The sequence below is a fragment of the Candoia aspera genome, chromosome 1 (genome assembly GCF_035149785.1).
Source record: "Candoia aspera isolate rCanAsp1 chromosome 1, rCanAsp1.hap2, whole genome shotgun sequence".
In the NCBI taxonomy this organism is placed as follows: Eukaryota; Metazoa; Chordata; class Lepidosauria; order Squamata; family Boidae; genus Candoia; species Candoia aspera.
In genome coordinates, this window is record NC_086153.1 from 323,675,584 (window position 1) to 323,690,833 (window position 15,250).

At 40.2% G+C, this 15,250-nt stretch overlaps 1 protein-coding gene across 1 annotated transcript in view; it reads left to right on the forward strand.

Annotated features, from left to right (window-relative positions):
• The first annotated feature begins 5,398 nt into the window (after positions 1–5,398).
• MROH2B (maestro heat like repeat family member 2B) overlaps positions 5,399–15,250 on the forward strand; it is a 60,933-nt gene continuing 51,081 nt past the window's right edge. The window contains exons 1-8 of the mRNA XM_063291068.1: positions 5,399–5,441; positions 9,746–9,882; positions 10,202–10,364; positions 11,326–11,424; positions 12,522–12,673; positions 14,163–14,303; positions 14,482–14,574; positions 14,996–15,124. Coding sequence (XP_063147138.1) covers positions 5,399–5,441; positions 9,746–9,882; positions 10,202–10,364; positions 11,326–11,424; positions 12,522–12,673; positions 14,163–14,303; positions 14,482–14,574; positions 14,996–15,124 — 957 coding nt within the window. The remainder of the gene's footprint in view (positions 5,442–9,745; positions 9,883–10,201; positions 10,365–11,325; positions 11,425–12,521; positions 12,674–14,162; positions 14,304–14,481; positions 14,575–14,995; positions 15,125–15,250) is intronic.

Below are 15,250 nucleotides of genomic sequence, written 5' to 3' on the forward strand. Positions count from 1 at the left end.
TTAACTGAGAGTCTAAGCTTCAGGAGATTGTGTGGGTGGATAGAGTCATGATATGTTGGGTCATTAGGAGGCTCAAGACCTGGCTCTATAAGTTTCCTGCTTAATAAACTGTATTTTAATACTATCCACACACATTTGGAATCTTAATTATACATTCAGCTATCTTTGCAGGTACCATTTACACATAATAAGATACTTGTAGTTCACTCACATTTGCATAAAAGTTATAAATTCCAATGATATTACAACCAAATAAGCATTAGCTACAGCTATACATTAATATATAAGATAATACATACTGATTTTAATTTCAATGTGATCTCCCTTATCATCCTGGATTAGATGCTAGTGATAATCAAATATGACTTTTTTGTTAAAATACAGGCACTAATATACAGATATCTTAAACATGATTCTTTTTTTCATAACGTACACTCTGCCATATCACCTGTGCCTTTGAGCCTTCAAAAGCTGATTCCTAATGTCACAACATTAAAATTAGCAGATTTCACAGTTTTTATGGGATAATATATGCACAAGTCACCCTTACTGGGCACCATACAATACTGTATGGTACAGCTGCATTGCAAATTCAATATATTGACTGTGTTGGTTATTTGGTCCTCTGCCTGAGATCTAATTTTCATTCCATTATATAATCAGTGTGAAAAAAATGTCAGTGTCACAAGATGACTTCCTAGAAGTGGAATATGGCAATTTATGAAGCAGAGGGTAATCCATGAAATAATAAATTTATAAATCTTTAATATATCACAAGAGTCATTGCTGTTTACACAATAATTCTGTATAGCTGTCCTATCTCTGTGGCACACTAAAAGTCAATGAGTTGAACCCAGTGTTAGTCAGAGTAGACGTGACGAAATCTGTGGACTTAAGTCCCTCTCATTTCAATATTTCTATTCATTATGCAGTCAGGTATAGAACCACCACATACATATGAAATAGTTCTTAGATCAGAGTTCAGCTGTGTGAAATCTGAGCCATGTGAGCTAACAACTTCTTCTTTAATCGCTTTGGGCCTACCCACAACTCTCTGAAGACCTACTTTGCTCAAGCTTCAGGACACCATGGCAGCTGGAGATGAAGCCTGAAAGAAGTAGTCAACATGCTAAACTTTACACAGGTCTGTTTGAACCAGTCCTAGCAATTCAGTGGGATCTTTCCCCATATTTACATCATTTTTACAAAAAAAAAATCATTTTAAACACCAAGTACTCATTCCTATAAAATGAATTAGTCCAAGGACGATTTCACACAATAAAAGATCATAAAGAGAAATAGCATGATGTCACAAAATAATAAACAACATGATGATGCCGCAGGAGGCCAATAAATAACATCATTTGGATCAACAACCAATTTGATTTAGATGTGGAATGCCTTCGCCAAAGTCAAAGGATGCCAGCGTGAATATGTTTGTAAGATATATCAAAAATCTTACCCACAAAAGTGGGGAAGGGTTTTAGGAGCCTTGCTAAGAACACTCACAGAAACTATTACTTTCACCTAACACTTGATAGTGAATATATCTTTTAACACACCTTTCTCCCCTTCAAAATCCTGCTGCAGATGTGGCCTCGGTGCTTCCTTTGCTCTTTTCCATCTGCTTTATTTCCCTTTGTGCATGAGCACATATGCATGCAGCAACCCCCAACTGTGCTTTCTAAAATGTGGCACTGAGCCGATGTCTTCTTTTTAGCATCTCGCTTCCAATTTTCATCTTATTAAAGACATGTCCTAACTTTAATGTGTGTAACATAAACAGTATCACAAAGGGGAAGAATGAAAACACCCTGGGGCTGAGTGTAGCTGTGAGGGCTGGGGAGTTGAAGCAAGGGGAAGGAGAAGGTGAAGGAATTTTACCCTATTTATTTCTTTGGAGGGGGTGGCCTGATGTTCAAGAAGAACTACCGCATGATTCCATTCTCTGAGATGCTTTCTGACCCTTCGGGCTGAGCTGTGGGGAATTTTTACTTTTGTTATTCTTCTTATAGAGTTTTTAGCATTTATCCCCACCACCACAGACACACATGTGTGTATCTTCCTTGCCAAGCCTGTCTTGCCCATCGAAAGAAAACGTTGGAGTGGAGCTGTGGCAAAGATCTGGAGAAAGTTCATTCATTTAAAGCTTTAAACTTCTCTCCTTAATGCCCCCTGACAAACCACCCCCTAAGAAAGGGTTCACGGACCACATATATCTGCAAACTCTTTCCAGGAAGACCACATTTCCCATGTGTTGTCAATAATGGAGCTATGAGATGGTGCGGTATTTATGAAATATTCACCCACTTCATAGGGTTCAAATCTACCCAATTTTGGGCCATCTGTGAGCATGTGGCTTAATGAGGTATTCATATGCTTTCAAAACCTTGTGACATATGTGGCTGATAAGCTTAATCTACTACTTTTGGCTTGTTTGACAGAAATAACTTCCTGACCATAGTACCAGGAATCAGGGAAGTGGGGAGAAGTGGGTTTGGTCTTATGTGAGATTTGGAGTACATGACTTCATTTTTAGGATTTCAAAGTGTATCAGATCATGGACACTATTAAATTTACTGTCCTTGGCTTCTAAAAGGTCTTATTATTTATTCATTGAGCAGGGACCAGAAATGACTAAAATTTCATGGTGTTTGAATTAGATCATGTTGGCCTTTGCCAATAAAAACAGCAACATGATGTTTTAATGTAATGATTTAATTTGTACATTGATAGTAGAAGGCAGATGAAAGACCCTTACAAAAATTCTTCAATCAGAACTGGTGGGGCCTTAAATCATTTGGCTGCTCCATTTCCAGTGGAAAAGCAGATATTATAGGACTGTAACAGTTCTACATACATCACTGTTTTTATACTGCCAGACTGGGTCATTGGATTATTATTATTATTATTATTATGAATGCTTGCCTAAGTAAACAGAAAACACCTGGATTCTTTTCTGCTGGCAAATGTTTGAGCTGAGGATGGATTCCAAGATCTAAGTGTTAATTAACAGGGCTGTTTTACAATCCAAGTCTAATCTGCCAATGTTTGGATGAGTGAGAAAGGTGTATCCTGAAAAATGGAGTGGGCGGTGCAGCATTTGCGGATGAACTACAGTAACAAAGAGAAATTCAGAGCAAACTTTGCTCAGTCACAAAGTATAGAGGGATGTAATTTTCCAATCAAGTGTGCAATATAGCAATATACCTTGAAGAATTAGATGAGGCTCAATCCATTCCAGTTTTCTATCTCTGACAGTAGTTAATCAGATGCTTTGAAGGAGTGTTCAAGCAGGGTAAGATATGATCATTGGACAGAAAGTGCATATTGTATGGGAGTTCCTGAGAGTGTAAATATAACCTGAACAACAATTAGTATTGCACATTTCTATTATAAAGATTTATTTAAAGAAATCTATCTAGCTAATGCTGTCTTACCAAGAGAAGGGCCAGAGGACAAAGCCTCTGTCTGTGATCATCCAGGCAAAAACAGAAATAAGTAATCCTGAGATTACCAATCTCATTGACTAAGAGCAGAGTGATAGGCAAAGAAGGACACAGAATAAATCCTAAACGCTATACCTCACTGCTCCTTGGATGCTGGCCTGCAACTTTTAAAGCTGGTCAGGACCAGAGGAGGCTTGTTAATCCAAACGTCATCACTACCTCTTTCAAATGATGGGCAATTCTGCCTCCCACAGAGACATACTAATTTCAGAAATCGTTGTCAGGACAGAATCCTTAGAGGCCCTTATAAGCCAAGTTGAGTTGGGATTTGGCATGCAGCTAGTGGTGTGAACTGACCTAAGGAACTTATTATCCACTTCAAAAGAGTCAAGCAACAAAAGTGCCTCAGACAGATGTTAGTAGATAACACACTAAACAATTGAGTTATGATAATTCCAGCATATCAGGCAACTTGAACATTAGCTTCCCATTGCTTTAAAGAAAGATGCAAACAGATATAATCTGGGACATACTACACTGGAGGCACTGGATAACTGTAACAGTATGTGGGAATGACGTTGGGAGACAGGAGGAAAAGCCGCAGCCTGGACAATGGTCTGATAAACAAAATTGGAGTCTGAAAAAGGAGGGGTGGTGAAAGTGCTTCAGAAGGGACTGTCCCTAGTTTTCGGGAGAGTGAAAGTGAGGGATGGGAGGGGTCCTTTCAGACTTGCAAAATTCTGTAAATGTAACCTTAGAATAAACATATAGCTAGTACTCCTGGCCATGCTTCTTGTCTGGACTACCTCGCAAGACTAACATCATCATCTTAGGGGTCATCTGTTCTGACCCCTTCTGGGTGCTGGGTCCACTAGAGCATCTCTGACAGATAACCAGCCTCTGGCTAAAGACCTCAAGTGAAGATCTCACCACTTCAAGTGGCAGTCTCTCCCACTGGCTAACAGCCTAGTTTGTGAGGAAGCTCCTTCTGATGTCTAGCTGGTTTCTTGTAGTTTTAACTGAGGCATCTGAGATTCTCGGGGTCTCCTCCTCCAGCAATTCGCCAGCCAAAGGCACTCTCACACAGCTGTTGCTCCTCATGGCAGCTGCCAACACACTCAGCCGCACATGCTGGTCCCAGTATAACCGAGGCTCTCCAGCTTCATTCTTTCCTTCATGGGCCACTCACCACCCCAAGGCTCTCTGTACTGCTGATTTCTGGCAGTGGTGCAGAAAGTTTTACTCCATGCAGAGGGATGGAGTGGTTTAAAGGGGAAGGATGCAACATAGGCGTTTCTCTTTGCTCTGTGTCTCCTCCTGCCATGCGCCACTGCCGGTTAAAGATCTTGCTACCCATCCTTAGGGAAATATACAGTATATTTTTGACATATTTTGCGGTTTCTTGTTGTAAGCTGCCCAGAGTCATTTCAGGCAGCCTATAAACAAAAATAAATGTATAAGTTGTTGTTGTTGTGAGCCACCTGGAATTGCTTAAGATGGGCAGCCATTTAAGTCTTTTGAATGAATGAACAAATGAATGAATGAAGCATGCAAGCAAGCAAGCAAGCATGCAAGCAAACAAGCAAACAAGCATGCTGCAGTCCAGCTCATTTGAAGGGCACCAGGTTTGGCAGGGTTGCAATCCCTCCTTGATGTTGTCAACAATCCCAAACTTCCTGAAGCAACCTCATTGGCCAGTGCAAGGAGCTTTAATAAAGGATGACACCATACCCATATCACAATAACACAACAGCTGAATTATTATTTTTTGTTTTAACTTAAGCTGCACTCTTGTATATATTTACTTTGGAGTAAGCCCCATTGAGCTCAGCAAGATTTACATCCAAGAAAATATGCACAGGAGTGGTTTACTAAAGCTATCAGCCAGCCAGGCCAACTGTAGTTAATTCAACAGCACTGCTGGCCTGGGAAATGAGAGTTCTTTGGCAATGTTCATAACTGATCCATCTTTCGATTTAAAGATAAGGAAAGGTAGGTGGGACTAAGAGCTACCAGGACATCTTTTGGGAGAACAAAACTTCACCATTCTGGGAGGACAGAAACTAGCTGTAGATATTCAGGGGTGAGGCATCTCCTTTCAGCTCATGTTCAGGAACCATATCAGTATAGAGTTGAGCAGTACTATAGGACACTTCAGAAATGAAGGTCATACAAAAATGCTTTATTTTAAAAATATTTCTATAAGGATTCGAAAAAAATAAGAACTTTCAAATAGGTAGTCCTCGACTTATGACAGCAATTGGGACTGGAATTTCCATCACTAAGGGATGCAGTCATATAGCGCAACCACCTCACTTAGTGACAGCAATCCCGGCAGTCCCAGTTGCCATTGTTAACTGAATCCCACAGTGGTTAGGCAAGGCCACTTCCTGTCAGCTCCCACAACTGAAATCAGTGGAGAAGCCGGCAGGAAGTTGCAAGTCCCAGGCTGGCAGGCAGGTGTTCTGCCAAGTGTCCAAGCAGTGATCAGGTGCTCAGGCAATTGGTTCTTTTAGATCCAGAGACAATGAGCATGCCAGTGGATCAAGAAACGTTAAGCTTTTTTATAAACTTAAGCAAGCGGATTTAAACAGAAACACAGTTTAACCAGGAACACAGTTTAAGCAGATTAAACAAAAGCATTAAAAAGCATAACATAAAGAAAAGGAAATCATAACATACCTAAGCAAGGTGACCTTTATTCCCTTTTTGCTACCAGGAACCTCCTGACCAAGGTAGCAGGAATAACCCCCAAAGGGTGACTTTTAAGTTCTACAGCACCCAGCGTCCCACGTCTGTACAGAAGTTCCCAAACCCCAAAAGGAAGCCTAGGAGTTTTATCAAAGTCTGGCTCTAAAACCTCGTGACCATGTTTCCATGGTTGCAGGCTACGAGACCCGACCTTGACTGGGATACTTCCCAGGGTCTAGAGCACCTGTTTATGACATCACCCAAGAGCTGGGAAGCTTTACAAATAAACTAGTGCTTAACAAAAACAATCTGGGGGTTTTCTCTCATCTACCCCCCCCCATGCCAAACAGAAATAAAAAAACAAGCCAGTTAAACATTAGTATAACTCAAAGTAAGCTCTAATCTTCTTCATGTGAGGGAGAAAATCAAAATATGTCACCTAACTCCTCAAAATAACAATGGTGTTCCACATTGCCACTACAGCAGGTAAGTGACTGCTGCCAGGTGGGGGAGGCAGTGAGGGGTGTAGGGGAGGGTCAGGGAAGTTGCATGAGAGTGCAGCATGGGTCGGAGAGGGTGCACAGTGGTGCACAGCGGTGCATGAGAGGCGCTGCGCAGGTCAGGGAGGGTGCATGATGGTGCAGCGTGGGTCAGGCATGATGGAGTTTTTAAAGGTTAATAAAAGAACTCCAAGCAGCTAACAACAACCTTGCAAAGTAGAAGCGTGAACCAAAACTTGCACATTAAGCTTAATTACGTTCAGAAAATAATTCAGTCTTCACACAGTAGTTAGATGAAGAGGGGAAAAAAAGGTAGCTTACATTTATTCAGTAGATCTGGATACAATCAGCTTCATAGCAGAAAGCACTTATTCATCACTGGTTCTTTGTAGACACGTTTCTATGTGGAATAGAAATGTCTGCATGCAAGCGAGATGAAAGGGACGAGAGCCGCCTTCTGCAGCACCTCCTGCTTGCAGGTGTGCCAAAAAGTAATGGAGATTCTTAATCCCCAAACCCAGGAAGAAGGAGGAAGTGGAAATCAGGTGACCCATGTGACATCCCACAAGCACAATAGAGATGTGTTTACTAGAAAGCCCCCCTTATGCTTATGAGACAATGCTGAGTTGACCCCTAATAATTCCAACAAGGCAGGGTGTGTGGTGGTGCACGTGTGTGTGTAAGAGGTGTGGTGCAGATCAAGGAGGGTATGTGGGGGTGCGCAAGTGGCTAGCACAGTGCGAGTGCAGAAAGGCTGGGGAGGGTGCACGGGTGGAGGAAACTTACCTCAGTGACTTGCAACCTTCCCTGCTGGCTTCCCCTTGGACCATCTTGGGAAGCCAGTGTGGAAAGTTGCAAATGGCAATCATGTGATCGCGGGGCACTTGGCAACCCGTTGTAAGTGTGAACATGTTGCCAAGCACCCAGTTCACAATCACATGACCCCAGGGGTGCTGGGATGGCCGCAAGTTCGCGGACCAGTCATAAGTCTCCTTTTTCAGCACCGTCATAATTTCAAATGGTTGCTGAACAAATGGTCATAAGTCAAGAACTACCTGTATCATTTTCTTTTCTTTTTCTTTTCATAATTTATATTTATTTATTTATTAGATTTTTTTTATCCCGCCTTTATTATTTTTATAAATAACTCAAGGCTGGGAACATACCTAATACTCCTTCCTCCTCCTATTTTCCCTGGTTTGTTTGCAAACTCAAAGATTTTTTGCTTTACATAGTTCATTTTTATTTCCATTTCTCTTACTGTTAATATAGATAGCTGTCATTGTAAAAGCTGACTTTGTTGAGTAATACTTGTCTTCTCTGGAAATTTCCTTAATTCTTCTTTTCTTTTTATCTCATCCAAAATAGCTTGTGTTTTCTCTTGCCTATTCCTTTTGAGTTCACTGTTGTGTTGTATAAAATAACCTCTGATAAAAGCTTTGCTTTCAGCCCAAATGATTCTTAAATCAGTACCTTTATCTAAATTATTTTCAAAGAATTCTTTTAATTTCTTTTTACAGTCCTCCACTATTGCTTCTTTTGTAGCAATATTTTATTTAATCTCCATCTAAAAAAACTAGATTGCCTTTTATAAACTCACAGGATTATGATCTGAAAAAGTCATTGGTAATATCTCTATTTTATGGACCTTGGTAGCCAAATTCTTTGAAATCCAAATCATATCTATTCTTGGAAAGGATCTATGTTTTTCAGAAAATATGTTTACTCTCTTGAACTGCCATTTTTCTGTCTCCATATATCAACAAGCCCTAAATTGTCCATCAAATTAAAAAAAATTTTTTTTGATAATTTGCCTTGTATAATTTTAATATTTTTCTCAGAAGTTCTGTCTAGCTGTGGGGAGATCACTCCATTCCAATACCCCATCAAACACCAATTTTCATAAGAAAAGCCCATTAGTCTCTCCATAAGCCCTTTATAGAACAATAATTTGTCCTCATTAAAATTCCCAATGTCAGAGTCTTAGCCCCATGCAAATTAGCATCCACCCCAACAAATCTACCATGTCCATCAGTCAATACAAGTTCTGCTTTTAGTTGGGGGTTTATAAAAGGACAGAATGTTCACTGTGACATCACAATGCAAGCTTTCATACTTGCATGAAATGTTGCAATGCAAGTACAAAATGGGAGGAGTCTGCATGACAATATTACAGCATGCATTTCATTTGCCCTCTCTTGCCTGCCACTGTGCTTCCAATCAGGAAAGCAGAACAGGAACAAAGCAAAGAGCAAAGATGGTGTTTCTTTATCACTATCTCTGCTCCTCTAGTGGTCAAAAGAATAAACCAGTGTTTCTCATCCTTGGCAACTTTAAGCTGTGCAGACTTCAACTCCCAGAATTCCCCACCAGCGATGGAATAAACAGTAGAAAGAAGCAATGCTTTTGGAATTGCACTTCCGATGCGCTGAGGACGGCAGTCCTTGTTTGCATGCTCTGTTGGCCAGTGGACCATCTTTCTGGGGGATTGCTGGAGTTATCTTACTTTGACATTACTCAGCAAGATTGCCTCTACTGATTAAACTGAGGATGGTGCTCATCATATTTTCCTCCCCTGCTGTAATCCTGAGGAAAATCCCTTGTTTTAACTCCTTAAACTAGTATTTAGAGGTGGCATTTTTGGGGGGTGGGGGGATAAAATTCCATACTAGGATCAATGGAGAATCCACCCTAATGCAAATAGCATCTTGGGATATGTTTTTTAACCTTACGGTAAAAGGCAAAAATATCAATATTTTAAATCAACCTTCCTCAACATGAAACCCTCTGAATGTGTTGAACTGAAAGCCAGTTTAAATATCCCAGCAGGCTATGACTGTGTACCAAGATGCCAAATTAGAAAAACAAGGCTTAGTGAAGCGAGATTGGCTCCGGTGAACTTATATTGGCTCTTGTGAAATATTGTATTTTAAATGGCATTTGTAAGTTAGTTCACCATGTTCTGAAGTGAGTCATAATCCTAACAATATAAGAGAAACTGTCTAACAGCTTAAGTAGTACAGTAATACCATTGTGGATCTTTGTCACAGGCAAATCAGGCCCTCATCAAGGGTGGCACTCCAAATTTTCTTTGTTACCTTTCAGAGATTTACGATTACATCTACTCTTATTTGGAATGCCTGCAGAATGCTGAGCAAGCTGCTCAAGACATCAGCAAGATGGTTGGGAAGCTTAATGTCAAGATGGCCATCAATATTTTGGCCCAGGAGATGGTAAACGAGGTAGGGCCTGTTGCATAAAGTCAACACTATGGTGAATCTAAGGCTTTATAGCACACTTTATCTGGAAAACTGTTTTCATCGCCCTTGAACTAACCTTGTGCTAAAAATGTCCATGCTATACAAGATGCTTCTTTGTAGACTACAGAAAGGGTAATAGATTGCCACTGAAAATGGTAGTCCTATGTTTAGCTTTTTCTTTTCTCCCATCTGATTCATGTTAAAACATGCTCTCCCTATTTATTGATAGCTAACCTCATTTTAATGGTATTTAAGGACTAAATGGCTGACAATAATTCCTTAATTTTTTCTACCTTTGTAGGAAGTTCCTATGAAAATCAGCGCCCACGCCAGCATGATCCTTCTAGCTCTGGCCAACTCTCATTTCAATGATGTCATGTACGAACTTCAAAGGAATATGAAGACTGGGATGCTCCCACACCACATGGTACTGATGACTCTGGGGAACCTGGCATCTCACTATGGTATAGCATTCTCCAGAAGTTCCTCCTTCACTGTTGGGTATTTTGTTTCAAGCAGAAACTGGTCCTTTCTCTGTAAGACTGGAGGATTCGTGATCTAATATGCTGCGCAAACTGGTTCCAAGGAATGATCTGAATCAAATCCGATGAGGTGCAGCCTAGGAATGAGCCACATTTCAATAGAAACATTGAAATTTCGCTTACCAAAAAAAGAAAAAACCCTTAGTCGCATTCAGAACTATATGAAACAATATATGGTTGCTCAGAGTTCAGGCAATAACAGAATTAAAATTAAAATTATTTTGACTAAAACGTATTGCTACAAATAAATGTATTGATCAAACATTGAAGCCAAACATGCAATATACCAAATCAGAAGAGAAATTCTTACACTGGTCTTTGTAATTCTTAGTGCATTTTTCCACTGCTGATTGCTAGAATGTTGACTTCTCTGCCTAGTCCCTGTTTAACTTCTGGATGATTTTTCTAATTTCTCTGTAGTCTTTTTATTACTTTCTGTAGCCTTTTTTTCCTACAAACATTATTTTAAAAGCATTGATTCCTGGTATTTCCAGGTACTTAGTTAATTCTTTAAAAGGGATGCCAGGTAGCAACATTTGGGGAATGACCAAGAACGTAATTAGGTTTGAGGGGGCTCTAGGCAAGGTGACACTGAGGCCTTCCAGCAACTTTCTTCTGATTCAAAATGGCAAGATTGCTGCAGCTGCTGCTCTCACCCTCTCTGTCACACGTCCGTATAAAAAGAAAAGGCTATAGAACTATACAGCAGTTTAAAATATGCTGTATTTATGTACCCAAGTAGTTGGCCAAATCACTTAGTAAATGCCTTGGGATGGGCAACTAGTTGGAAGTAGCTAATTGGAACAAGGAGAGGCCTGTCACAAACATGCTTCACTCATTAGTATCTAACTCACATGTGTATGTTTTTTTTTCACTCCTGCAGCACTGAAATGTATCCCATTTTTGTCTTTAACTTTTGTGTATATAAGAGTGATTCTAAGGATGCCCATGGTAAGCTATATGAAGGAAGCAGTGTGTTATGGTAAGTGAGAAAACGTTTTCCTTTTTCATTTAGCCTATATAGCCAATTCTTCCTTAAAGGTAAAAGCATATCCTTTCAGATTTGGGGTACATCATTAGTGTTAATTCTCCATTTTAGTCTATCCACTCCACCAGTTTGGAAAAATAATTAGCTTGACTTTCAGTCCAGGGACTCTTTCAGACTTATCGGTAAGACTGTTTTGCATAGCAGGAGTAGAATTTGCAGAACTTAAGGAAACTTCTAGGAAACTTGAAGAGAGTCAATTAGGAGGCAAGATTAAGAGTTAGGAGAGCCCACTGATTCTCACTTAACTCCTGGTAAATGTATGGAAAAATGCTCACCATCTTGAGTTGTCCCCCAGTGACAATCTGCTACTCTTTCAGGGGCATTCCAGTGATATCCTGATCCCATCCATCTATCCCATCCATTGTCTTCCTGTTCTTCTACTGCCCTCAGCCTTGACCAGTATAGCCATTTGTTTTAGTCCTTCATCAGCTTGTACCACATGTCCAAAGTATTTGAGTTTCTGCTTGATAATCTAGTCTCTCTTAGCTTAACATAAATTTAAACAAAAACATACAATGGGCTGACTTTTCAGACTGATTTAGGCCTGATCAACCATTCCTTTCCTCCTAGCTTGCACACCCTCATGCTCATATGGGAGCATACACACACGGTAAAAGTAAATACCAGCAGTGAACAACCATGAGTGATAGGTCCCCTGCCACTGTAGGTGCACTCCGGCAGGTTGCCCACCAGGCCAACCACTGACATACAAACAAAACAAAAGATGTTTAATTTGTGCTCATGGAAGTCAAAAGGTAAGATAACTGGACAAAAAAGAACTTTTCTGCAAGAGAAGGCAAATAGATAGTTAATAATTTAGCAGTGACATTTAATCAGATTAGAAATATAAATGTAAACATTGCAAATTACAACTAATATTTCCCTGGTCATCCTATTTTGAATGAATACATAATAAACAAACAAACAAACAAACAATAAATAAATAAATAAATAAATACAGTACAACATAAATGATTTATTCCAAGATAATCACTTCTCAGGCATTTTGCCTCTTTCTGTTTCTTTCACAGTAATGGAAACTTTCTGCACCGCCATAAACTTTTACTATAAAAACTGGAGAATGTGCTCATTCCCAAGAGAGTCGGAAGTCCAGCTCTGTGCTCCTGTCATTCCTATCTATCAGTGTCTGGTTAGTGATTGGATGAACGATGAAGAAACAAAAGTGAGGATCTGGCCAATTTATCTTTAGTTCCCAGCCATTTTTTTTAAAAAATTGCTTTAATATGCAGAGATAAAGAAAGAAAGGAAACCAACAGGGAAAAAAAATGAATGGGGAAAATGAAAAGGACCAAATAGAAAAGGCCAAAAATGTACTAGCACACATCCAGAAAAGCGGCTCAGTTTCTAAACACAGTCTTTGACTGTGCAAAGTAATAAGTCTTTCCTTTATGTTGACTGAAAGCAGAGAGCAAGCACAGATCATCCATAGTGGCTCTTCCTTCCCAGATCGGTAAAATGAGTACCCAGCTTGCTGGGGAAGGCGACGACTGGGGAAGGCAGTGGCAAACCACCCCGCTCTATAGTCTGCCAAGGAAATGCCCCCCCAAAGGGTCAGGCATGACTCGGTGCTTGCACAGGGGACCTTTCACCTTTTCTGACTTTCCATTGCAATAACTCAAATTATTGTAGCACTCTGCACGCATGATAATTAAATTTAGATCTAGCATAGGATCTAAAATCTGGTGAAAATTTCTAGCCATAATTGTCTGATCCACAGCTACTATTTAGCCTAATTTTTAAGCACATCCTTAAATCCACAAGAGTGGCTCATCATATGGGATTATAGCAAAAGGGACTGATGGCTACATAGAAGAAACATAAATTGGAGGCATCAAAAGGAAGTAGAAAAATTTTCCTCAACCCCAATATATGTTGTTGTTTTTTCATGCCTGTTTATTATTGGCATTTGTAACTTCACTCATCAACTAATTTCCCTCCGGCCCTTGATTCTCCTTGGGTCTCAGTCTCTGATCCTAAACCAGGGTTTCTCAACCAGGGTTCTGCGAGAGGTCACCAGGGGTTCCCTGGGAGATCATGATTTATTTAAAAATGATTTCAAATTCAGGCAACTTCACATTAAAGAGGTATGTTTCAGTCTTTATTTTTAGTTTAAGAACACTGTTAGTGCATATAGACAGGCCTACCCATGAAACGAATATAATAATTTTGTAACTTCTGGCCTCTATTTGAGCCTGAATGTGCAGGGGTTCCCACAGGCCTGAGAAATATTTCAAGGACTCCTTCAGGGTCAAAAAGTTGAGAAAGGCTGCCCTAACCAATCAGAGAGCAAGTTGTGACTATTAAGACCATCTGGTAGCCAATCACAAATGGGTGCATGGCAATAAATCATAAATTAAAAATAACCGGAGGAAGTATTGTTCTTGTTCTAAACAGAAGCCAGGAGGAAGATGGACTAGGAACATTTATGTCCCTTTTTGCAGATTCGGCTTCCCCCCAAAAGAGGATGTACATGGCTAGGGTATAAAAAACATCATAACAGGTTCTCACATGTATTTTGGTATCATTTTAAGTATTGTGATGAGTATCAGGTGACAGCCTGATTATTCTTTTCCAGATCTCTATGCAACAGCTCTTGCTGTGGCGTTCTTATTAAGATTCATGATTAGGGAACCTGTCTGTCTTTTCTGCAGGTGAAGGAGGCATCAGTGAAAGCTCAGTGGCCGATGCTGGGGGTTCTGGTTCGTCGCACAGAGCAGCAAGACGAAATTATACAGAACATTCCAAAAGTCCTTATGGACAGCAGGGTTCTCGACTCTTTCTACCTAGCCAAAGTAAGCACTTCCAGCCGTGCGGTGACCAGGGCTCAAGTGACTGTTGGGAGGGCCCCCCAGCCTAGGAAAGAGCACAGCTGGTGCACCAGATGAAGCCATTAATTTTATTTTTAATGGTAAAGCAATGCATCATGGTTCCAATTTACATTACCTAATAGATATGGCTTCCTGTTTTTAGAGGCTTAACCTTTTTTTGGATGTCTGTGAAGAGTGTAAACCCCCCATACCAAAGAAGATATTCCAGGCCCTTTGTGACTTTGTCTTCAAGCAGGTAAGGAAATGTCCTTTGACAAGGACATGTTTTGGAATAAGGAGATACCGACTGTAGTGCCCTGTCAGCAGATCCAAACCATGTGCTTGGCCTTCCATGCAGCAAATTATGATGTCACCAGCAGAAAAGCCAAACCAAATAGCGGTATTCCATGCAAAGTGGCTGCCGTATGATTTAAATTAATTTTCCATGAGCCTTTCAGAAATGTTCAGCTTGACCCACTGAATGATAAGCTAGCTTTTCATCAACTGGACACCTCTCTGCCCTCTTTTTTTTTCAATCTTAATATTGAAGCTACTTGGTCAAATTAAATTCTAAGACCCTAAAGTGAATACAGGCTGCCCAACAGAAATAAAAATAATAATAAAAACAACAACAACAACAATGCTTTTCACTATTGATATGTCTTCCTCTGTTCTAGGTTCTACCACTGAATACTCCACCACAGAAGACACCCCAGATGTTTTCACGCCAGGATTGGAAACCCAACATCCAAATGACTACCATGGAAAGGCAGGATTTTGACGGGGAATCAGCTATGTGTGATCTGGTAGTAATACACTACTTTGTGCCCTGTTGAATCCATACAAGTAGCCAAATTAGAAAATTTAACCTTCGCAGCCACCTCCAATGGAAAAGTTTGTAGTAAGATGTATGAAAAAAATGTTTCACAGAG